General features: G+C 39.8%; 5 protein-coding genes across 5 annotated transcripts in view; all 5 read right to left on the bottom strand.

The window, feature by feature from the left end:
• Positions 1 to 900: 900 nt before the first annotated feature.
• The window catches only part of cldnj (claudin j), a 28,026-nt gene continuing 3,632 nt past the window's right edge, over positions 901 to 25,294 (bottom strand). Inside the window, exon 2 of the mRNA XM_084418065.1 lies at positions 901 to 1,660. Within this exon, the coding sequence (XP_084274191.1) occupies positions 1,020 to 1,652 (633 nt within the window). The 5' untranslated portion in view covers positions 1,653 to 1,660 and the 3' untranslated portion in view covers positions 901 to 1,019. The remainder of the gene's footprint in view (positions 1,661 to 25,294) is intronic.
• On the bottom strand, positions 11,713 to 13,035 carry LOC311296454 (claudin-4-like; the record flags this gene model as incomplete). The annotated part of the gene is made up of 1 exon (XM_084418249.1): positions 11,713 to 13,035. One exon carries the CDS (start codon positions 13,033 to 13,035, stop codon positions 12,406 to 12,408), a length of 630 nt encoding a protein of 209 aa, XP_084274375.1. The 3' UTR covers positions 11,713 to 12,405.
• Positions 19,259 to 20,689, bottom strand: LOC311296453 (claudin-4-like). The gene has a single exon (XM_084418248.1). The coding sequence runs from the start codon at positions 20,626 to 20,628 to the stop codon at positions 19,999 to 20,001; it is 630 nt and encodes a 209-aa protein (XP_084274374.1). The 5' UTR covers positions 20,629 to 20,689; the 3' UTR covers positions 19,259 to 19,998.
• Positions 21,250 to 22,589, bottom strand: cldnf (claudin f). The gene has a single exon (XM_084418246.1). The coding sequence runs from the start codon at positions 22,539 to 22,541 to the stop codon at positions 21,795 to 21,797; it is 747 nt and encodes a 248-aa protein (XP_084274372.1). The 5' UTR covers positions 22,542 to 22,589; the 3' UTR covers positions 21,250 to 21,794.
• LOC311296452 (claudin-4-like) lies at positions 23,395 to 24,621 on the bottom strand. Its single transcript, XM_084418247.1, has one exon. The coding sequence runs from the start codon at positions 24,592 to 24,594 to the stop codon at positions 23,965 to 23,967; it is 630 nt and encodes a 209-aa protein (XP_084274373.1). The 5' UTR covers positions 24,595 to 24,621; the 3' UTR covers positions 23,395 to 23,964.

Genomic DNA, 25,294 nt, shown 5'->3' with positions numbered 1-25,294 from the left:
TGATCCAGAGTCAGTCCAATATAAAGCCCTCCTCGCCAATGAAACCTCAGCAGAACCTCATCCTCTGAACACACTCGCTCTTCAACTCGTCTATCAGACTATACTCCCCATCAACCCCAAACCTATCATTAACGAAATCCACAAACATCTAAAAGTCACTCATGATGAATCACTAAAAGCACATTTTGCCCTCCAGAATAAACTCCAATGTTACTCGACCCTTAATAGAGCCACTAAATTGGCCAGTTATCTATTTATTAAACATTTTAAAGAAAGACAAATCCTCTCCAAATACAGATTAAGTGACCATGATCTAGAGATAGAGAGAGGAAGACATAGACAAACATGGACAGAGAGAGAGCAGAGGATCTGTAGACACTGTGATCTACAGCACATCAAGGATGAGGAACACTTTCTGCTCATCTGCTCTAAATATGCAAATATAAGTGAAACCTTTCTGCCCAGATCTGAAACCTTGATTCCAGCGTTCTTTGAACTGAGTGACACTGAAAATTTTTTCTTCTTACTGGGAGAAGATGATAGTACAGCTGCACTAGCGGCTAAATATGTGCTAGCTATTCACAACGCCAGAGTCAGCTAGAGAGACCCACTGTATATATTCATTTATGAAGACAGATTATGTCTATTTATCTATCTATTTGTATATGCTACTGTACATATGACATGATCTATACATTTGTTTTATTATTTACATTCATTGTTATTATTATATATATGTTGATGCTTTGGCAACATTGTGTTACACAGTCATGCTAATAAAGCTCATTTGAAATTGAAATTGAAATAAATTGAGAGAGAGAGAGAGAGAGAGAGAGAGAGAGAGAGAGAGAGAGAGAGAGAGAGAGAGAGAGAGAGAGAATCACTTAAAAATCCCACTTTTCTGTATTAGCACTTCTTTAGGATCTGATGAAGTGTTTCGTTTAACACCTGTACATTATGACGTATCGCTTTTGCATTTGACCAATGTGTCCGCTTTACTCAGTGGCATGTGCTGTATATCAGACGTAGTTCTGTATGGCGTAGCCACTGTGGATGTCAGATTTAGTTAAGGTGTATCTAGGTGAATAGTTGTCCCGCTCCGGCGGGCAGCTGGTGCAGAGAACGGCTCCACCAACGAACAGAAAGCCCGCTGTCACCCAGCCCACATACAGGGCTGCCCCCATCTCTCTCTTCAGTGCTTCATGCACTATGGGATTATGGAAGTCTCTTATAATGGAGTCGGCTGTCCAGGACACAGGCACCACAGTAGTCAGTCCAGAAAGCATAAAGGTAATCCCAGATACCACCACAATCCGCGCTTTGGCGCGTGGGTTACTTAGGCAGTTGGTACAATCAGCCCCAACCAGAAAAATGAGGAAAGCCAAGCAGGCCAAAGCCATGGCGGTCACCATTAGCCCACGCGATGCCTGTAGGGAAGGATCCAAATCCAGCAGGGCATCGTATAGTTTACACTGCATCTGCCCAATGCGCTCGTACACGCACGTCATCCACAATCCTTCCCAGAAGACCTGCGCCACCACGATGTTTGTGCCGATAAAGGCGGTTACCTTCCACATGGGCAGAGCACAGATGATGATGGTTCCTGCAAAGCCAATCATTGAAAGAGTGATTCCCAAAACCTGCAGAGCCATGGAGGGGGCTGGGGACGACATAAAACAGACAAACAGAGACAACCTTTAATTCTTGCTTTTATCAGTGTTTCTGTAACATAAACATTTTAATAATGAAACAGATGTGATTTAGTTGCAGCTCTAATAATGATTTTCTCTCACTAGAGGGCAGTAGATTTCAAAATACAGGTGAGCAACGCTGGCGCGGCTGAACTGAGTTTGCCCAACTCAGACAGTTGTGTTCGGAGTTCGAATGAAACCGATACTAAGCGAGAAATATATTTCTCAACAGAGAGCTGCATGGTTTAGTGGTGGTTGTCATACTTTTATCTCTGTCTTTGACATCACTTGTTTACATTTCTAAGAATGTAATGCACGTGTTAGGACACAAAAGAATATGTATGTGTTTTTTACGTAAGCGAAAACCTGGCATTTCCCTTTAGTGGTTATCTGAAATAACTCAGTGACTCTGTGAAAAGTTCTCATTGTAAGGAAACTCAGGATGTTTGTGTACGTTAGCCTGAGAACCATGCAATATGAGCCCTCTATGAAAAGTTGTGGGAGAACTGGTTTTCTATTTAACTGAAACTCCTGAACTCAGTTTAATATTAATTTGAATTCAAATGTGTCAAAAATAGAAAAAAGCACTAGTCAAATTGCTCATTCAAATTTATAATTCTTTGTTCAGTGTCTCTCAGAAGATGAAGAAACACACAATGCAAGTGAAATACAAATCAACTTTTCATAATTAATAAAGTACAGTAACCTTAACCCACAGTAAAAAAAAATGACCATGAACTTATTTATATCCCTTAGAACCTGTATTTTACAGCTTGTCAAGCAGAACATAAACAATAGCTACAGTATGCATCATCTTGTTCTCAGAGAACATGTGGTATGTTCGATTGACTAGTGGACACTAGTGGGTGTTCCTGAACAGCAGGTTTTCCTAGTGTTGTGTAAAGTATGTTCCTCTGGCATGCACAAAAAACAGAATGAGTACAAAAGCCAAGAACAATTTAGCCAACAATGTTGTGGCGAGGGGGGCGTGGTTTTGCGAAGTCTGTAGCAGGAGAGAAAGGAGGGGGCCGATCGGTGAGTAAGTAGGTCAAGTGCAAAATGATGAACACCTGTGTCTGATTGCAGTGATTGGCGTGGAGAGACTGGATATAAGCCAGCATTCGGGAGGAGATGAGAGAGAGAGTTGGACTGGAACACTCACACGTTTGCTGCTGTCCTGAGAGAGTGATTGTCTGTTTGTTATATGTTTACTGAGTGCTGTGCCGAGCACGGTGAACGCGCTACGTGCGCACCTTTTGTTTTGTTTATTTATTTTGAGTAATAAAATAGAGTGTTCCAGTCAAGCCGACCCCTGTCTTCTTCCTTCCGTGCAAATATATATTGAACCTTTCTACACTGGTGCCGAAACCCGGGAAGGAAGAAGATCGCCGCCGCCATGCAGACCCCGCCAGGTACGCCATTTGCGGACATTATTCAATCGCTCGCGGGTCTTCACCAGGAGCGACACTTAACCGTCTCATGGCCCGATTCTTTTGGCCGGGCATTCACGAGAATGTACGCAAGTGGTGTGCGTCTTGTCGTGAATGTCAGTTGGTGAATCCACCGGCCAACCCAAAAGCACCATTGTGCCCTATTCCGTTGATGCAGGTCCCCTTCGAACGAATTGGTATGGACCTCATCGGGCCATTAGAACGGTCAGCACGGGGACATCGCTTTGCTTTAGTCCTAGTGGACTACGCAACGCGATATCCTGAAGCAGTTCCGCTTCGCAATATTTCCGCAAATAGTGTGGCGAGCGCTCTGTTTCAACTAATCTCCCGGGTGGGAATCCCGAAAGAGATTCTCACCGATCAAGGCACGGCGTTTATGTCACGAACGATACGCGAACTTTACGGATTATTGGGCATTAAATCGATCCGGACCAGTGTCTATCACCCACAAACAGACGGGCTGGTCGAACGATTTAACCGCACTTTGAAATCCATGATCCGAAAGTTCGTACAGGAAGACGCCAAAAATTGGGATCGGTGGTTAGAACCCCTCTTGTTCGCTGTACGGGAGGTCCCGCAAGCCTCCACGGGGTTTTCCCCCTTCGAGCTTCTCTATGGGCGTCAGCCCCGCGGGGTGTTAGATGTCCTTAGGGAAACTTGGGAGGACGGACCTTCAGCTAGTAAAAATGAAATTCAGTATGTCCTGGACCTGAGAACAAAACTCCACACTTTGGGGCGGCTGTCACGGGAGAATTTGTTACAGGCTCAGGACAGGCAAAGTCGGCTGTACAACAGGGGGGCTATACTGCGTCAATTCACACCGGGAGAAAAAGTGCTTGTATTGCTTCCTACCTCTAGCTCAAAATTACTCGCAAAGTGGCAAGGACCTTTTGAGGTTACACGGCGAATTGGAGATCTCAACTATGAGGTAATACGAACAGATAGGGGCGGGGCACATCAAATTTACCACCTCAACCTGCTTAAAAAATGGTCTGAGGTGGAATCAGTGATGCTGGCGATGGTGGTGAGCGGAGAGGAGGATCTCGGTCCAGAGGCGAATGTAAAAACGAAATCTCTCGCCCTGGCCGCTGGGGGAGACCACCTCTCACCATCCCAGCTCACTGATGTGCATAATTTACAAGCAGATTTTGCTGATGTGTTCTCGCCCCTGCCTGGTCGGACGGACCTCATTCAGCACCACGTTGAGACAGAGCCGGGCGTGGTGGTTCGCAGCCGGCCGTATCGACTGCCAGAGCACAAAAAGAAAGTTGTGCAAAGCGAATTAGAGTCGATGCTAGAGTTGGGAGTAATAGAAGAATCTAACAGTGACTGGGCGAGCCCGATAGTTTTGGTTCCTAAAACGGACGGCTCGATCCGGTTCTGTGTAGATTACAGGAGGGTGAATGCTGTGTCGAAGTTCGATGCTTATCCAATGCCAAGGGTTGACGAATTGCTTGATCGGCTGGGTACTGCTCGATTTTATTCGACATTGGACTTAACCAAGGGATATTGGCAGATCCCCTTATCTCCATTATCCAAAGAAAAAACAGCTTTCACCACGCCGTTTGGGTTACACCAATTTGTCACTCTTCCTTTCGGGTTGTTCGGGGCTCCGGCAACGTTTCAGCGTCTGATGGACAGGATTCTCCGACCGCACGCTGCATATGCCGCTGCCTACTTGGATGATATCATCATCTATAGTGGTGACTGGCAGCGTCATATGCAGCAGGTGCGGGCTGTCCTGAAGACGCTGAGACGAGCTGGGCTCACGGCCAACCCGAAGAAGTGTGCAATTGGGCGGGTGGAAGTAAGATATCTGGGCTTCCACTTGGGTCATGGACAAGTGCGTCCCCAAATTGACAAGACAGCAGCAGTTGCGACTTGTCCGAGACCCAAGACCAAAAAGGAGGTTAGACAGTTCCTGGGGCTGGCGGGTTATTACAGAAGGTTTGTGCCTAATTATTCGGACCTCGCCAGCCCGCTGACTGATCTAACTAAAAAGGAGGTACCAGATACGGTCCAATGGACGGAGCAGTGTCAGCGGGCTTTTACCCAGATAAAGGCTGCTTTGTGTGGCGGACCGCTCTTACATGCCCCTGACTTTTCTCTCCCTTTCATCCTACAGACCGACGCGTCGGACAGGGGGATGGGCGCGGTCCTGTCCCAGGAGGTGGAGGGTGAGGAGCGGCCGGTGCTGTACATCAGTCGGAAGCTCTCTAAGAGGGAGACGGTGTACAGCACCATAGAGAAGGAGTGTTTGGCCATCAGATGGGCCGTTCTCACCCTCCGCTACTACCTCTTGGGACGGGAGTTCACCCTCTGTTCGGACCACGCTCCCCTGCAGTGGCTCCACCGCATGAAGGATACCAACGCGCGGATCACTCGTTGGTATCTCGCTTTACAGCCTTTTAAGTTCAAGGTGATCCACAGGCCGGGTGTACAGATGGTTGTGGCTGACTTCCTCTCCAGGAGGAGGGGGGGGGAGGCTGCAGGCCGGATGGCTCCCCGGCCTGAGTCGGGCGGTGGGGGTATGTGGCGAGGGGGGCGTGGTTTTGCGAAGTCTGTAGCAGGAGAGAAAGGAGGGGGCCGATCGGTGAGTAAGTAGGTCAAGTGCAAAATGATGAACACCTGTGTCTGATTGCAGTGATTGGCGTGGAGAGACTGGATATAAGCCAGCATTCGGGAGGAGATGAGAGAGAGAGTTGGACTGGAACACTCACACGTTTGCTGCTGTCCTGAGAGAGTGATTGTCTGTTTGTTATATGTTTACTGAGTGCTGTGCCGAGCACGGTGAACGCGCTACGTGCGCACCTTTTGTTTTGTTTATTTATTTTGAGTAATAAAATAGAGTGTTCCAGTCAAGCCGACCCCTGTCTTCTTCCTTCCGTGCAAATATATATTGAACCTTTCTACAAATGTTTACTTCATATAAAAAACTGAACATAATTAGTGAAAAACAAGTGATATATTCAACATTTATTGAATTCAAAATTATCTATTGAATAAGAGAATTCAACAATTAAAAGTGCTCCAAGAATTTCACCTACACTATTTTGTCGTGTCAAAATACACTACAAAATATACAACTATATCTTTCTAATGAAACTGTGTGTAGGTCTTGGGAGGAGTTGGAGACCATGGGACTGGCACTGTGTGGCCGGGAAGAGCATCATGCCCACTAGATGGCTTTACCATCCTTACAGGATTATATATGACAAATGCTGAGTGGTAGAATGAAGCCCTCATCTCAACCCAACGACACCAACCACGATGGAAAAGACCATCAGGACACGATCAGCCTGCAGATACTCTCCACACAGCTGATTACTTACAAAGCACTAAATGGTTTAGCTCCGCAGTACTTGAGCGAGCTCTTAACGCATTATAGTCCTTCACGTCTATTGCAATATCAAAATTCTGGCCAGTTGATAATACCTAGAATATCAAAATCAACTGATCCAATCAACGATCCTTTTCCTATTAGCATCTAAACTCTGGAACAGTCTTCCTAACATTGTTCGAGAAGCAGACTCGTTTCTTTAACCTGGAATACACATAGAACATTATACATTTCTATTATTTAAATCAGTTAAATGATTGTTGGGCTGCATAAATTAGGTCAGCCGGAACCGGGAACACTTCCTATCCTATAACACATGATTTACTCGTTACATCATAAGAAGAATGGCAAGTACACTAATATTAATCTTTCTGTTTATTCTGAGGTTTACTGTAGTCAGCCGGATCCGGGCCGTGTTCAGATCAGATGGAGGACCTGCGCCTCGACATGACCACAACGCATCCCTGAAGTGTTAGCAGAGATTGTGTAAACTAGACTCTCATCAAAGGTCTCATCGACATGACAGCCATCGGCACTGATCCTCAACAAACCCGTCTCCATACAGGTGTGACTCCGATCTTCAACCAGATGGACCTGGATAATATTCTGATTGTTCTGATCCAATCTGACTATAATGCAGCCTGAATCATAATCATACACTGTTCGTTCGTTGGCCAGAGGAGAACTGAGTGACTGAGCCTGGTTTCTCCCAAGGTTTTTTTCTCCATTCTGTCACTGATGGAGTTTTGGTTCCTTGCCACTGTCGCCTTTGGCTTTTGGCTTGCTTAGTTGGGCACACTTAATATTCAACAATATTATTGATCTGTCTGCATTGACACCGTTATATGAGAACTGAACTGAGCTCGACGATGACATCACAGTTTTCTACTGAGCAGCTGTATAGAAAAATGAACTAAATTAATAAATCTTTAAAACAAAAATGACACTGAACTTACTTAAGCTGGACTGTGACTCTATTTTCTTCTAGATCTGCTGTAGAGCCGAAACAAACTCTGTTGCATTATTTTCCTGTTATCTCTGTAAAGCTGCTTTGAAACAACCTGTATTGTAAAAAGTGCTATATAAATAAAGGTGACTTGACTTGACAGCTCATCCAGATTCCCTCCCAGACAATCTGAGAGGTCACAATGTTGGTACCAATGAAGGCTGTAACTCTACACATGGGTCACACAGAATTATTACTCCAATCCAATCAAACAGGGCCAGGATGCGGCCCAGTAACTGATGCCCTCTCAATGTCACCTTCTGGGTTTTTTGGGGGATTTGCTTTCCAAAAACTTAGACCAGCATGGAGGAGGTAAACACGCTGGGTTCAGGGAGGGAAAAAAGTGCTATTCCAAATGTGAATCCGCACAAACTGAGGACATAGCTGGCTTGTGAGGTTGTGACAATAAAGGGTTTTAAATATATGAGATCGGTTTACGTTCCTTTTTTCACTTCCTATAAGGTAGGAATAATTATCTTGTTTGAATAAACATGTTTAGAAGCCTCATGTTAATTAAGAAAGCTTTGCTACAGAACTCAATGTCGCTTTCTTTATCCATTCGATTAATCCATTTGAAATTTAGTACTTAATATTAAGACAGAAATATTTTCCAAAAGTAACGTCACCCACATCCTGTTGTTAATATTCAGACAAATACCATTGCTAGTTGTCTAACCAGTTTGGGAGGACTTGAAACCAAAGCTTCAGAAAAACACAGCTTTTTGCTGTGCCAAACCTCATTTCTTGAAATGAGCTATAATTTACTGAAATTTATGCACATGAATCTCAGGGATGCATTACAATGTTAGCATGCCTTGGACAAAGAGGTCTCAAAAGGGTCCATCAACAACACATTTTCCATAGCAACCTGTTTATACTACTATGGCCTAGATCCATAATCAGAATTTGACCAAATTAATTACATAACATTGTTCGGCATCTAAACATGGCCATTGCCTTGCCTAGAAGAGCTGAATCAACTTGTATTTAGGGATGGTTACACACTGTAAAAAATTTGTAACACTCCCAAATCAAAAATTTCAATTGACCGATAACATCTAAATTTTTCAATTGGCCCAAGTGAAAATCTGTACATTTAATTTTAGAATTTACAGAATTTCACTTGGGCCAATTGAAAAATGTAGATGTTATCGGTCAATTGAAATTTTTGATTTAGGAGTGTTACAAATTTTTTACAGTAAAATATGTTTTTTTTAATTTTACACTCATTTTATTTAGTAAAGATGCTTGCTGGCTAATATTTCGAAATTATTTCCATCCACCACTGGGTGCTCTTTCTCCACTGAACAGCATCATTTTATTTTTGACAGTCAATTCAATCTTACAAAAACAAATAAAATCATATGCTAAAGTGTTAAAGTAGCTGTATTATTGCAATTCTAATAAATGTACTGTTTGAATGGCTGATTTGCTGGCGCAAATGCCAGCACTGTAAAACCTTGGTGTAAAAAAATGGCAAAATTCTGAGAGTAACATAGCCTACTATTTTCAATTAATAAAGTAATATACCATTGAAAACAGTGCATTCTGGGTAATATTTGTAATTTTCAAGAAAGTTGCCTCAAAGTGTCCCAAATCACACCCTATACCCTCATTCACTATTCCCTAAATTAGTTCACTAATATAGTCCACTTGAGATAGAGAATGAAAAGAAGTGAGTTTATTCAGACACTGATAAACACCTGACAAGCAGAATCACTGAAGGACAGAGAAACAAGAATAGATGAAAAGAGAAGACATAAGCAGAAACACGAGAACTACACTGACTTCCAGATTACAAACCAGTTTCTTTCATACAAATAGAAGTCCTTGTTGAGATTTAACAGAGATTTAGATGTTTTATTGAAAATAATAAAGTTTTTAGTCACCATTAAGGGCTCTTGGCCCTTGACTTTTTAACTTTATTTATTTATTTTTTTCTGGCTGCTGTAACTGTGTTTAAAAAGCACGGATGTCATGGCAAGAAAAAGCCAAGAGGAATTTGATCATGTGTTTTCGGCTGTGTTGCGATGATGCCATAATCAATCATCATGAACTCGTCGGATCCTGTTCTATGTCTTTTAATTTTATATTTATGGATGATAGTAGCTATGTGATTCTATAGCTTTCGTTCAGTAATCAGTTACTGATTTTGAACTCCTGCATAACTTAGAAACACACAGACATCAACAATCAGCAAATGAAACTCAATGGTGACAATCAAATGTTTTGTGTCGCAATGCATGCTGGGTGTCAGAATAGTACAAAATTGAATAAATTATAACGCTTAATGGTCTTTTTATATGCCGATTTTTTATTTCTGTGTGTTTGTCTAAATTATTATTTTTGGGTTTAAAAAATCCTTCAAAACAATTGGTGCTGGAACTCTTGCATTTTTTTTTTTTTTTTATAATGCAAAACTTTTGATAAAGGATTGAACACTGGAGGAGATCAGTGAATCAAGAGACTAAATGATGGTTATGTCATCATCGATGCATAACAATCAGCATTCACTGATCATCGTCACATTTTTTATTTTTTTATTTTTTTTACCATAAATGTGGCTTGCAAAATCAGTTAAAGCAGCACAAGAAAAAAATGGTTATAAAATGTCAAGGGTCAAGAGCACAATTAAGTAAACACTGATCACCATAATGGTAATCCAAACCAAACATTTTCAATAAAATATCAATTTCTAAACCTCTTTTAATTCTCAATACGAGATTCTGTAGATGTATAACAGAAATAAAGTCAAACTGGTTAGTAATAAGTGTAATAATGTGTAATGGCTGGAAGTCAGTTGTAGTTGTTCTGTCTCTTTTTTCTGTTCTTCTTCCTCTTTCCTTCAGTGATTCTGATTGTTAACAGCAGGTGTTCATCACTAATGCTCAAAAATCACTTACATATTCACTTAATTATCTCACTGCAACACTGCTTCAGTGTTACTTTTACTGTTTGTAGTGTGGACACTACAGTATGTTCCTGTGGGGTTGAAAGGGTTAACTAGGATTAAGGACTAGAAAGGGTGAAGCAAGATTAAATGGCACATCCACAAAATATATTTTAACAGTAATAAACTGTTAAAAGAGGTTTGGGCCAAATTCCGAGCCCGGAGCCTTCCCCCTGGACAGCACGCCAAATCAAGCTTTACTCCATCTAATTATATGTAAGTGTGAACTCGTGAAACTGTAAAAAAGCCTGGTAAGGTCTAACAGCGTGGTGCACAACAAAGTGATTCAGCCATTTAAAAATAGTTTTTTCATTTAGTTAATGTTATGATAGAAACAATGATTTTTGCTTAGTAAGTCTAATTTTGACCAAATTTCTTTGATTGAAGTGCAAACAAACTGAACATGCCTGTGTCATGCCTTTGGGTATCTGCGAGCAAGGAATTGTAGAAATCCCTGATGGTGCTAACTGACCAAGACTTACTTGTGACTTGCAAAACTATTACTTGGTCCCTCTGGAACCAACTCAAAACATACATTTTCTTGTAGCCTAATAGTTAAATTTTTACATGTCGCCCCACAACCTACACGTCCCAGCATAAATGCAAGCAACACAAGTGCCCAAGCAGCCTGCAAGTCCAAGAGTGAATTCATTGCATTTGTCCTGCGCTTTGTATCACACAGTTCATCCACAAGCCCTCCCAGATGGTCAGTCACACTATTGGCTCCAATTACTGCTGTCGCCTTCCATATATAAGGGCACAAATCATAATAGCTCCCCAGATACCAATAATGGCTAGGGACATAGCTAGGATAGGTCAAAACATAGACACCATTTTTATTTATTTATTCTGTTTGTTTGGCTTTGTTTTCTTGGAAGTGTTTGCTCCTCTGTTAATTGTACAAATGACTAACCTGTTATAAGTTTTTTCTCTGAAGGGAGCGGTCCAAGTCAGATGGACCTGAAACCTGGTTAAACCTGACCAGATTCCACAGCAGGGAATGTGGATACAGCTAGTTTCTGTGAGATGTGCATCAACGAGGAACTTTCGCTTGATGACTTGGTTCAAATACAAATGAACCAAGTCACAATTCTAATAAATGCACTGTTCCAAAAGTTTATCAAGACCTCTTGCTGATTTGCTGGTGCAAATGCCTGGTGCACAACAAAGTGATAGAATATCATATAATATGTATTCACCCAATAAAAAAAAAAGGATTTTTCATTGAGTTCATGTTATGTAAGAAACGAATGAAGCAGAAACAGATTGAACATGCCTGATAGTTGTTTATTGTTTTCTTTTACAGTAAAATGGGTTTTTTTTTACATCGAAATTGCACAAACTGTTTTACAGGAGATCTTTGCCAACATCTCTGTTGAGTTTAGTCACCATGTCAGAGGCCAGCATGATCTGATCTGTAATGTTTTCTTTGATGTGAGAATATTCATTATTGTCAAACTATTATTATGAAATGGTCAATGCAATAAGTTGTTTTACAGAACCGTTTATTTTAATAACAAAATAATAAGACACATTTAATGATCATTGTGCAAAAAAAGCTAATCTATGAAACCCCAAAAATAAAACTTGATAAGAAGATTAATGCACATTTTTATAAAACCATAGACATTGTTTTTTAACAGTTAGATATATAAAATTTTCTGATTAATACAACTATTCTTATTGTCATATTAAACATAAATTTCAAGAATGGCTTGTTTATGAAAAACAGACCACTGCTTCCCTGAGTTGGATTCCTCTCATCACATTATACATGCACAATTTCCTCTTTCAGTGATCTGTATAACCACAGCACAAAACCTCAGTATATAAACTATATGTCAGATCAGACACTGTTCTTCTGCTGTTTCTCCTTGGGAAAAATATCCACAGCTGGGGATAAAGAGGTTTTACGGAAAAAAAAGAGAGTCTTTGCCAGTAAAAAGTCTTTGTGTGCTTGATCTCTTTCAGACGTAGGCTTTGCTGGTGGCAACGGACCGTGGCTGAGAGTACTTGACGCCGTAGTTGTCCTCCTTAGGTGGGCAGGAGCTACACAGTATACCTCCTCCCAGGATCAGCAGTGCAGCTGCACCCCATCCAATATAGATAGAAGCTCCCATCTCCCTTCTTTGGGCATCTGTGAGCGAGGGGTTGTAGAAATCCCTGACGATGGTGTTAGCTGACCAACAGACGGGGACCAGAACCAGCACTCCAGCGATGATGAAGATTACACCACTAGCAATAGCCACTTTCACCTTTGTGCTTTCATCCTCGACAAAGCTGGTACATTTCCCACCAACAATTCCCAGGATGATCCCAAAGACGCACACCATGATGGCGATGATCACAAGTGCCCGAGCAGCCTGCAAGTCCTGAGGTAAGGCCAAGAGGGAGTCGTAGATCTTGCACTGCATTTGTCCTGTGCTTTGTACCACACAGTTCATCCACAAGCCTTCCCAGAAAACCTGTGCAGTCACAATATTGGCTCCAATGAATGCTGTCACCTTCCACATAGGAAGGGCACAAATCACAATAGCTCCGATGAAACCAATCATTCCTAGGCAAATGCCCAGGCTTTGTCGACACATAGACACCATTTTTCTCTTGTTTGCTTGGCTTTGTTGGCTTGAAAGTGTTTGCTCCTCTCTTAATCCAAGAAAATACTTATGTTCCTAACCTTCAGAATGTTCCAACCTTTAAGATTTTCTCCAAAGGGAGGAGTCCAAGTTGAATGGACCTAAAACCAGGTTAAACCTGACTAGATTCCACAGCAGGAAATGTGGAACACAGTTCATTTCTATGAGACACGCATCAATGAGGATAACCCAACAACCACATATATCAACCATAAGCCTTTATAGTGATTTAGTGATCTAGTGCTTTTACACTCATTTTATTTAATAAACAAATTGTGAATTTGTAAATTTAATAAACAAGATTTAGCTTAATGGCTAATACTAATAAATGATTTATATCCATCAGTATTTGCTCTTTCTTTTTGCAGTATAATTTTAGTTTTAGGCAGTCAGTTCAATCTCACAAAAACAAAACCAGCGAGGGGTCCCCCCCGTCACAGGGGAAGAAGGGCCCTCGCACTGTATTACAATCAATAGCCAGGGCAAACTGTACAACTGGGTAAAAGGGGGCTTGGCATCAGTGCTTTTTAACCAGGATGCACAATGTATATTTTTTAACTGGTTATACTAACACATTAGGTAAACAACACATAGCAGTGTTACATCACCATTCTTTTCGTAAGTCTGGGCCGGTTTGTGTCAGGCTTCAGTTCGTTATTCGTGAAAGCAAACCATTCTGGTGGAAGAGCAGAAGCTGTGCTCATACATGTAAAAGGGTTATAGGTGACTGAATCTTTTTAAATTTAGATTAAGCTTGTGTGGGTGTTTAATTTGTAATTGTAATGAAGTTCGTTGTTATGGGAAGAAGGATGCGGGAACCGACGAATATTTAACAACTTTAATAATAAAATAAACCAATACAAAAATGAAAGTAAAGACAGCAGCCCCTCTCGGATCCCTGCTCCTCCCCATCATGCTTTCAAGATGCAAGATCCTATTCCAATTTAGAGTCTTCAATGTCTTGGCATGATTTTACCTATGTCTGATGGCAGTCACAAGAATCCCCCAGGAGGAGTATTTGAAACGCCACAGTATGCCATAAAAAAAAAAAATGGCTGACTTCCTGTTTGGCGGAGCTAATGTCTGTGGTGTGAAAGGTGTCCGGCTTGATGAGATCTATATCTGTGCAAAGCTTGGTGACCGTAGCTTACCGTAGCTGGTATTTGCTACAGAGTTCCCTGAACATGCCCATTTCTAGGTGGCGCTATAGAGCCCATGTCCATGAATGAACCTTTGCTAAGCCGTAATAGGAGATGACTTTGACGAGTGTGCAAAAGATAATGAAAATTAAAGCACGGCAAGTACCCTAAAAAGAAATGACTAAACATAAAAAGGATACAAATGTTTGATGTGTTGCCATGGCAACAGTATTTAACCCTTTCATGCATGAATTATGATATCCTCAGTCAGGATTTTTTTCCTATGTGTTTTTATTGCTCTTAGGGCATGAAAAACAAGAATTGATTTTTATTTTATTTTTTTACAAATTTTTCAAAGAGATCTTCAGATGTCCACTTGAGTGGACAGCATGCATTTGGTTTAAACTTAAGATATACTAGATTTAATATAAGACAATAATCAAACACATAAAGTATGTGAATTTAACGAACTAATCAATACAATTATATCAAATCATGTGAAAACTATAAAATATATACAAAAAATCTAAATGCAAAATATTGCAAAGGCTTCATACAACTTCATACAAGTTGCACTTGGCGTATCTTTGATATCAGAACATGAGGACATGATTCCATCAGATTTTTCTACAGTCTGTCAAGGTACAACTGTGGAAACCACTCAGATGCTCCCTCCAGTGCACCAGAGTATGGAGATTTACCCTTATTAGCTGATAATTCTGATTATGTTCAAGATGAACATGCACATTTCTATCATAGCCCTCCTCTGAGAAAACCTAGCGATACGTTTTTTCAATCTCATCTGAAATGATCAGTGTTGGGGGTAACGCACTACAACTAACATGCATGACCCATTCAGATTACTTTTTTGATGTTACAAGTAAAGTAATGTGTTACAAGTAACATGCATTACCTGATCAGATTACTTTTTGATCTAACAGGTAATTAACTACAAGTAATGTGCATTACCTAATCAGATTACTTTTTTTATGTAACAAGTAAAGAAACGCATTACAAGTAACATGCATTACATAATCAGATTACTTTGTGATGTTATGAGTAAAGAAATGCATTAAAATAATGCATATTACATAATCAGATTACTTTTTGATGTTATGAGTAAGGAAACGCATTACAAGTAACATGCATTATGTACAGTAATCAGATTACTTTTTGATGTTATGAGTAAAGAAACACATTACAAGTAACATGCATTACGTAATCAGATTACTTTTTGATGTTATGAGTAAAAAAACACATTACAATAACGTGCATTATGAAATCAGATTACTTTTTGATCTAACAAATAAAGTAATGCATTACAAGTGTCATACATATGTAATCACATGACTTTTTTCAATGTCAATGAAAATTACTTTCTAATAATACAAGTACATTTATTTACAGTAAAAAAGTCACTGCAGATTAAGTTTTTAAGTTTTAAATTTCAAAAACAATATTCACATTATAATTATGAATTGTAGCTGAAATATAGCAGTTGATGCATGACGTCCACTACAGTGGACATGTGATTAATCAGAGTTTTCTCTCAATCTAAAATCAAAACTTGGAAAATTTTACTGTGATATGACTCATTAGATATTGCTTGATGCTGCAATATTTTTTTTACCTCCAAGAGTCTCCTAGATTCGAAGGAATGGGTGGATATTCTGGAGCAACTTGGCATGTCTGACTGACCCTTGGCCATCTTAGTTTGGAGGGGGGAAAAATCGAAACACAAAGGCTTGCCACTTGATTGCAATTTATAGGATGATGCACAAGGGTCCAATGAAGAGATTGATGTGCAACTTTGCCATAAAAACCCGTGCAAATTCAAGAAAATGCATTTTTAATAGCTGTCCACTGTAGTGACCACTATGCGTGAAAGGGTTAAGAGATCAAAAATCCCTTAAGAATTTGAAATCTATACTTTTTTGCCATTATTATACAAACATCTGAAGCAATTTAGTGAAAGAGGAAAAAGGGAAATTGAATTTTTTTTTTACAAATGTCCTACTTCCCTCTGCCAGTTGTAATGTTGAGGACAATAGCCCCTTTCACACAGCAATCCTGGTAAATTACCGTTAAATTACCAGAATGACTTTACCGGTAAATACACAAATATGCCGCTCACGCAAGCAATGATGTTCTGGCTTTTTACTGGTAAGAGGCCATTCACACATAAGCTCCAAAATACTGGTAAATTCTGTGATGTCAGTCATCGGAAGTGATCTTTAAACGTCACGCCATTGTCTTCATCCGCCCGCATGAGGAGAAGTGCTTTAGTTTCACTATCTGTTCAATTTGACAAAATTTTTTGACGTCTGAGTGAAAGGCATAAGGGGATGATCAAACATTTTTGATGATTCATGCATTTTTGCTCTTAAAAGCACGAGACGTGCATAATTGTATCCAACTGATATCTGATTCAATTTCTGATCCAATCTGACTTCTGACCTATAATGCTGCCTGAATCATAATCATACACTGTTCGTTCATTGGCCAGAACTGAGCGACTGAGCCTGGTTTCTCCCAAGGTTTATTCTCCATTCTGTCTTTTCTTTCTTTCTTTCTTTCTTTTTAATTTATTTCAGACATGTTAATAAGTTCCTACACTTTGTTTCTATCACATACAACCAGTCTTTAACTCCCACATGAAATTGCGCACATGGACACATACTGTATGTGCATAGAAACCCTCATCCATATCTATATGTACATACATATATATATCCACACATACCCACACCTACGTGCATACATACATACCCATATACATTTCCACATATACAGGTACATATCCATACCTACATACATATACAAACGCTTACAAATATACACAATCGCATACATATACATATAAACAAATACACACTAACACTCTTTAACATGTCTGAAAAGGGGTTGGAAGAAGTAAAAACTTATTTAATCCTACCCCCTCTCCAGTATTCAGAACTTACATTTGCAATAATCATCCTGTTTCCAAAGTCTTATAATCTACGAGAAAAAAATAAATAAAACTATAAAATAAAAAAAAAGATAAATAAATAAACAGAATTATGAACATATATCAATAGAACATATATCAACACTGTAAAAAAATTCGAACCCTCCCAAATCAAAAATTTCAAGTGACCGATAACATCTAAATTTTTCAATTGGCCCAAGTGAAATTTTGTAAATTATAAAATTAAATGTACAGATTTTCACTTGGGCCAATTGAAAAATTTAGATGTTATCGGTCACTTGAAATTTTTGATTTGGGAGGGTTAGAATTTTTTTACAGTGAATAGTCACTGATGGAGTTTTGGTTCCTTGCCACTGTCGCCTTTGGCTTGCTTAGTTGGGGACATTTAATATTCAACAATATTATTGATCTGCCTGCATTGACACCGTTATATGAGAACTGAACTGAGCTGGACGATAACATCATTGTTTTCTCCAGAGCGGCTATAGATATAAATTAACTAAATTAATAACTTTTTTACAACAGAAATGAATCATCACTGAAGTTACTTAAGCTGGACTATGAAACTTCTTTCTTCTAGATCTGCTGTACAGCAGAAACAAACTTTGTTGCATTACTTTCCTGTTATCACTGTTAAGATGCTTTGAAACAATCTGTATTGTAAAAAGCTCTATATAAATAAAGGTGACAAAGGTGACAATTGGCCCAAAGCAGACTTCTTAAATCAGCGCATTCTGACCTCATATGTGATCATACCGGAAATCTTCATTCCGTGTTCACACAGTGCACATTTCCTGTAATTTACTGGTATTGTTACAACTTCCCTTACTGGTAAATTGCTGTAACCAATTTACCGGCATTTTTGAAAAGGTCCTGTTCACATATGATCTCTTACTGGTAATTAACCAGTAAAGACTGTTTGTGTAGTTGGCGCCGATAGCCTCGTGGGCAAGTGCACCGACATATAGCACCGTTATGCTTCGGGCGACCAGAGTTCGAGTCCTGTCTCGTGGACCTTTCCCGATTCCATGCCCCCTCTCTCTCTCCCACCTCACTTCCTGTCTAGCTACTATCCTATCCAAGTAAAAGGCAAAAACGCCATACATAAATCTAATTAAAAAAAAAAAGACTGTTTGTGTGAAAGGGGCTAATTTCCCTACCAAAATTTGTGAATATCAGACAAAATCTGTGGCAACCACAGTGATAAATAAATTTGGAAATGTTATGGGGCACTATGGAGTCCACTGGCTAATGACCCAAAACAAATGACCAAAGAATTGCTCAAATGTTCTACAAGTTTAGTTTTTTGTTTAGTTTAGTACTAATTCTTGCATATTCCAAAGGGACCAAAATGCAATTTCGAACTAGGGGGCGCTGTGGAGCCAATGAGGCATGGGGCTCCTGAATTGCAGTATCAAAACAAAAGATGTCCTGAGACAAATGTATCTGTTAACTGTCATGATATTTTAGCCATGGTAAGACCATCAAAACAGTGTGGAAAAATGTAAAATCCCACATTCCATCCAAGATGGCTGACTTCCTGTTGGGCGGAGTCAGATAAAACCAAGTGAACATTGTCTTATATGACGTCATCAATGACCATACCAAATTTCGTGCACATTGGAGAAACTTCATCCTGACGACAGCCTGCACTCGACCACGCCAAAGTCCAAGCATTACATAACTTTAAAAATTTTGGCAGGTCTGATGTGTCTGCAAAGTTTCATGCATGGCAAAGGCCTCAAAAATATATTATAATAATAGTGAAAAAATATGCCAAAAACTATAGGGCTTTAGTGCCTCTGGTTCAGGCCTCTATGCCCTTCACCTTCTGTGCTCAGGCCCAAATCATGTTAAAGTGTTAACATAGCTCTATTATTGCCATTAAATAATAATGTTTCAAAACACAATTCTAATAAATGCACTCTTCCAACAGCTTATTAAGACTGCTTGCTGATTTGCTGGTGCAAATGCCTGGTGCACAACAAAGTGATAGAATATCATAATATCTATTCAACCAATAAAAATAGATTTTTCATTGAGTTCATGTTATGTAAGAAACAATACATTTTGCTTCATCTCTTCCAATGAAGTGGAAACAGACTGAACATGTTGTTTATTGTTTTCTTTCACAGCAAAATGAAGATTATTTTTACAGCAAAATTGTTCAAACTGTTTTACAGGAGATTGTTGCCAATATCTCTGTTGAGTTTTTCAGCAGTTTTATCTGAGGCATGATCTGATCTGTAATGTTTCGTGAGAATATATTGTCAAAGTATTATTATGAAATAATGTCAATACAGTATCAATAAGTTGTTTTACAGAACCATTTATTTCAATAACAAAATAATAAGACAAATTTAATGATCAAGACATCTTTGTGCAAAGAAATGCTAATTTATGTAACTAAAAAAAAAACAACCTTAGAAGCTTAGATAAGAAGGTTAACACACATTTTATAAAACCATAGACATTGTATTTTATTAACAGTTAGATCTCTTTAATTTTCTGATTACTAAAACTATTACTATTGTCATATTAAACATAAATTGCAAGAATGGTTTGTTTATGAAAAACAGATCGTTTCTTCCCTGAGTTGGATTCCTCTCATCACATTATACATGCACAATTTCCTCTTTCAGTGATCTGTATAACCACAGCACAAAACCTCAGTATATAAACTATATGTCAGATCAGACACTGTTCTTCTGCTGTTTCTCCTTGGGAAAAAAAAAAATATCCACAGCTGGGGATAAAGAGGTTTTACGGGGAAAAAGAGTCTTTGCAAGTAAAAAGTCTTTGTGTGCTTGATCTCTTTCAGACGTAGGCTTTGCTGGTGGCAACGGACCGTGGCTGAGAGTACTTGACGCCGTAGTTGTCCTCCTTAGGTGGGCAGGAGCTACACAGTATACCTCCTCCCAGGATCAGCAGTGCAGCTACACCCCATCCAATATAGATAGAAGCTCCCATCTCCCTTCTTTGGCCATCTGCGAGAATGGGGTTGTAGAAATCCCTGATGATGGTGTTAGCTGACCAACAGACGGGGACCAGAACCAGCACTCCAGCGATGATGAAGATTACACCACTAGCAATAGCCACTTTCACCTTTGAGCTTTCATCCTCGACAAAGCTGGTACATTTTCCCCCAACAATTCCCAGGATGATCCCAAAGACGCACACAATGATGGCGATGACCACAAGTGCCCGAGCAGCCTGCAAGTCCTGAGGTAAGGCCAAGAGGGAGTCGTAGATCTTGCACTGCATTTGTCCTGTGCTTTGTACCACACAGTTCATCCACAAGCCTTCCCAGATGACCTGTGCAGTCACAATATTGGCTCCAATGAATGCTGACACCTTCCACATAGGAAGGGCACAAATCACAATAGTTCCGATGAAACCAATAATCGCTAGGCTCATGCCCAGGATCTGTCGACACATAGACACCATTTTTTCTCGTTTGCTTGGCTTCGTTGGCTTGAAAGTGTTCGCTCCTCTCTTTATCGTAGAAATGACTTCTGTTCCTCCCTTCAGAGTTTTAAGATTTTCTCAGACGAAGGGAGGAGTCTAAGTTGGATGGACCTGAAACCAGGTTAAGGTACATTTTCAAGTCTGACCGGATTCCTCAGAAGGGAATGTTGATATTGTGGCTAGTTTCGATGAGATGCGCATCGGCAAGGAACTGAACAATGGCCATGTCACGAATACAAATGAGCCAAGCCATCAACCGAAAGGATTGGGTAGGTATTAACCATAAGTCTTGTTGAGACTCAAAACAAAAAAATATGAAGCTAAAAATAGGCGGTTTTGATGGCCGGATGAATTAAAGGCTTTTTGACATTATATTTTGGCTAGCTTTCTTTTCTCTCTACTGTTAAAAACTAAACCAATGCTACTCTGTCCATATGCGTTTATTTCCTGTTTCGTGGCAGAATTCCTGGTACTTTCCAAGTAGAATTCACAATACAATTACATCAACGCTTTTCCAAAAAAGGCATTTTAATCATATTTTCTCATTTTTTACTGGTTGGCAGATGAGCGAAAAAGGTTTATTGCTCAAGATTCAATTAATCAACAAACAAAGGAAGAAATGACAATAGAAATAGAAATGACAATAGAAAATCATTTGTAATATTTCAGAAATACATTTATTGACAAGATCATTTATAAAAATCCAAAGCTATATTCATTGTAAAAATATTCCCCTGTGGAGACGCAATCAGATTTATAGATTCTTAAAAATAAAATAAAATAAAAACATGAGAAAATGCTTGATTTACAGAAAGTGAACAACACAACAGTACTCACAAATTTTACCTTCTGTGTTGAAACATACATGTATTCATATGCCAATTAGCATTACAAAATCTCTACCTCTAGGACAACTGGAATGAGTGGAGAAAGTGGACAAACAAGTTTTTCCAAATCATCATTCACAGGCTAGCAAAGAAGCCTTGCAAACAAGCTTTGTGACATTGCAAACAAGTCGCTAATTAGATTTGTTGTTGGATATATACATTTTATTCGATCAAACACTGAAAGTAAGTACAAGTTGCATTCAAAAATGTTGAGGAGCACAGTTTTAGAAGGTGTCAGTCAAAGAAATGTTCCATTAGCTAAAGATATTGTCCCGGAACAGTTGTGTAACCTGGGGCTGGATAAGGTTTGTTAGGAACAAAACTTCCAGTATATGCTACACTAGGTGCATATGTGTTGGCAGGCATGTAAGCTCCAGGAGGCCCATACATAGGTCCTTGGTAGGGGTACATCATGCCTGGGTAATTTGGATACATATCTTCTCTCGGTGGACAGGAAGTACACAGAATGATCCCTCCAAACAGAAGACATGCTGAGGCGCCCCAGCCAATGTATATGGATGCCCCAAGCTCCCTCTTTTGTGTCGCGATTGTGAGAACATTCTGGAAATCTGAGATGGTGACAGCTGCCGACCAGCAGACCGGTATAAGACAGGCGACTCCAGCTACAATGCAGAGGATGCCACCCAGAATCAGCACTTTAGCCATGGAGGACTCCTTCTTCAGACAGCTACTGCACTGGCCACCCACAAACGTCAGTATCATTCCAATGGCGCCGATCACTATTGCGATGATGATCAGCGCACGTGCCGCTTGCAAGTCCTGGGTCAGACTCATTATTGAGTCTTGGATTCTACACTGCATCTGTCCAGTGCTCTGCATTACACAGTTCATCCACAAGCCGTCCCAGACAACCTGGGCCGTGGTAATGTTGGCACCAATGTACGAAGTGACACGCCACAATGGGATGCCACAACAGACACATATACCAACAAAACCAATGAAGCACAGGGTCTGGCCAGACACTTCTTTAGCAATCCTTCCCATGGTGTTGTCACAATCAAAAGCAGCTGTTGGTCTGGTCGTAATCCATGAGCGTCTGAGAAACAAGCAGGAAGTGATGGCCTGTTTGACACAGATCCTCATTTGGGAGGAGTCTTGCAGAGCTGTTTGTTTTAATCCTGCTGAACAAGATTCCAAAGCAAGATTCTTAAAATATGCAGCCACTCAGTGAAGACGCATTCAGATCTGCTGTTGGTACAGTAGATGCTTTCAAAACCATTTCAGTCTTGTCTCTCTTGTGTCAAAGATAAGATTCTCTCAGATGAGTGGAAATTAATTACAAATGAACAAATAGTGTTTAACACAAGATTTGAAATTACATTTATATTTGAAAGAGGTGAAATGCTGTAAAAACTGTACATTATCACAGTATTACATTCAGTAGCCTTTTTTAAAAAAGTCTTGAGCTAAAGCAGTGTTTTACAGACAAGGTAACCGCTAGTTTTTGGAATGTTTACACTTTATTTTGGGTTATTTTACAAAGTTATAGCACAAGACTTATTTTAAGTGCCTTCTAAAGGATCTTAACAGAGTATAGTCTATAATTTGGACTAATGGCCGAACTCATACCAAGCCTTGACTTTCCATCACTGAAATTAGAATCTCACTAATAATATCCAGTTACAACTGTTTCAAAGAGCAATGAAACTCCAACGAATGTGAAACATGAAAATATTGTATATTAAAGAGTCCAGTGCATACATGCTAGTTACACAGAGCCAAGAGAGAAATATTCTGACGTTTTGATGATTAGGCTTCAGAATTTGCCATCAGATTTAAACGTATTTATTTTTTAGAGAAAACATTGTGAAAGTATATTGGACGTGTGCTGTTGCCCAAGAGTTTTTAAACTTGTATGAACTAGTGATATATGCTTTAATTAATACCATCACAGTCTGAAGACTTGGGATACAATGTTATTTATTGATGCTAGCACATTATGACAAAAATACATAATACACCTGACAAATTACAGAACAATACAAAAGGTATTATTGTAAGCATTTTAAATAAACCTATATATATATATATATATATATATATTCCCATCCATAAAAGCTGTAATACATACATTTAAGCATTTGGCCAACGCTTTTATCCAAAGGGACTTGCATTGCATTTAAAGTATAGATTTTAGCAGTTCAAACATTCCCAGATGATCAAAGCCATGATGTTTCTAGCGCTTTGCTCTGCTGTTTCTGCTTCTGGAATACCAACATATAAAAGAACATCATTTTACAGAATTATCTCTTTTCAGAAGATATTCATTGCTAGGGAGATAGAAAATGTTACACTATTAAATGTAAAAAAATGTACAAGTAATTCTACAGATGAATTGTTGACATACAGTAATTAGATCTGCAGCTACTAGAGTGCATTTAAAGGCCAGTCATATGGGTTCTGCATCTCAGACAAATTCTCTTGTTGAACTGGACCTCACAGCGGAGAACTTGGGGTTGTAGATGCGTTCTTGCTTTGGCGGGCAGCTCCAGCAAAGTATTCCTCCTCCTAGTAAGAGCAACCCAGCAGAACCCCAGCCGATATACAGAGCTGCACCCAACTCTCTCCGCTGGGCCTCCACCATCAACGGATTATAGAAGTTCTGTATGATCGTATTTGCTGACCATGAAACTGGGATCAGACAAAGAAGTCCAGAGACAATGAAGAAAATCCCTGCAATGATGCACGCCTTTGCTTTAGACCCTGGGTCCTCAATACAGTTGGTGCACTTCCCACCAGCCATAGAAATGATGATTCCAAAGAGTCCGGTCAAAATGGAGATGATGATCATGGCCCGGCCGGCTTGAAGGTCAGAACTGAGTGCCAGCATGGAGTCATAGATTTTACACTGCATTTGTCCAGTGCTCTGCACCACACAGTTCATCCACATGCCCTCCCAGATGGTCTGTGCTGTAACAATGTTGGCTCCAATAAATGCAGACACCCTCCACTGGGGCAAAGCACACACAATAATGACCCCCAACCAACCCAGCATGGCTGTGACCATGCCCATAATCTGAAGTCCTTGGGAAACCATGTTTTAAAATCAAAGGCCTGCCTTTACAGTGATAAAGTAGCCAAAAGTGTGCAAACCAGACATGTTTGCTCTTTATAGGAAAAGAGCGAAAAGGCGGAGTTTGGTTGTCCTGAGTTGATGATTTCTGGAGAGCCCCTATGATATCTCATTTGGCTGCTTACACTATAAACACGAAACAAGAGGAACTGACAAAGCACAGCAACACTTTGAGGTCCTTCAAGGTCAGTTAAAAAACAACTTTTCAAAATGACCTTGCACTGACATAAAAGCTACTGTGAAAAGATATGGCCTTTAGATGGGGGATTATGGTTAGAAATATTTAATGTTTTCTTCACCATTTTTATGATATAGGTAGATGATACAACAAACAAAATTGCAAGAAATTATACAAAAATGCACGCTAATCATAAATTCCCTTACCCTAACCCTAAACCTAACCATGACTGTAACAGGGAAAAAACCTTTTTTAAATGATTTATGTACATGATAATAACTGCACTCTAAAAATGCAGGGTTGTTTCAACCCTTGTGTGGTAAGCAGGGCGGGCAGGTGACGTGATGATTACTGATGAGCACCACCTGCGTGATGCACCGGTCATGGAGGAGCTTCGGAAGAATAAAAGGACGAGCGACGACAGTGAAGAACGAGAGAGGACCAGGCCTGGACTTTACATTGTGTTTTGTTTATTTTATCATGTTT

This window comes from Rutilus rutilus (assembly GCF_951802725.1).
Source record: "Rutilus rutilus genome assembly, chromosome: 9".
In the NCBI taxonomy this organism is placed as follows: Eukaryota; Metazoa; Chordata; class Actinopteri; order Cypriniformes; family Leuciscidae; genus Rutilus; species Rutilus rutilus.
The sequence above is the reverse complement of the archived record's forward strand: the minus strand, read 5'-3'. Positions and strand labels throughout refer to the sequence as shown.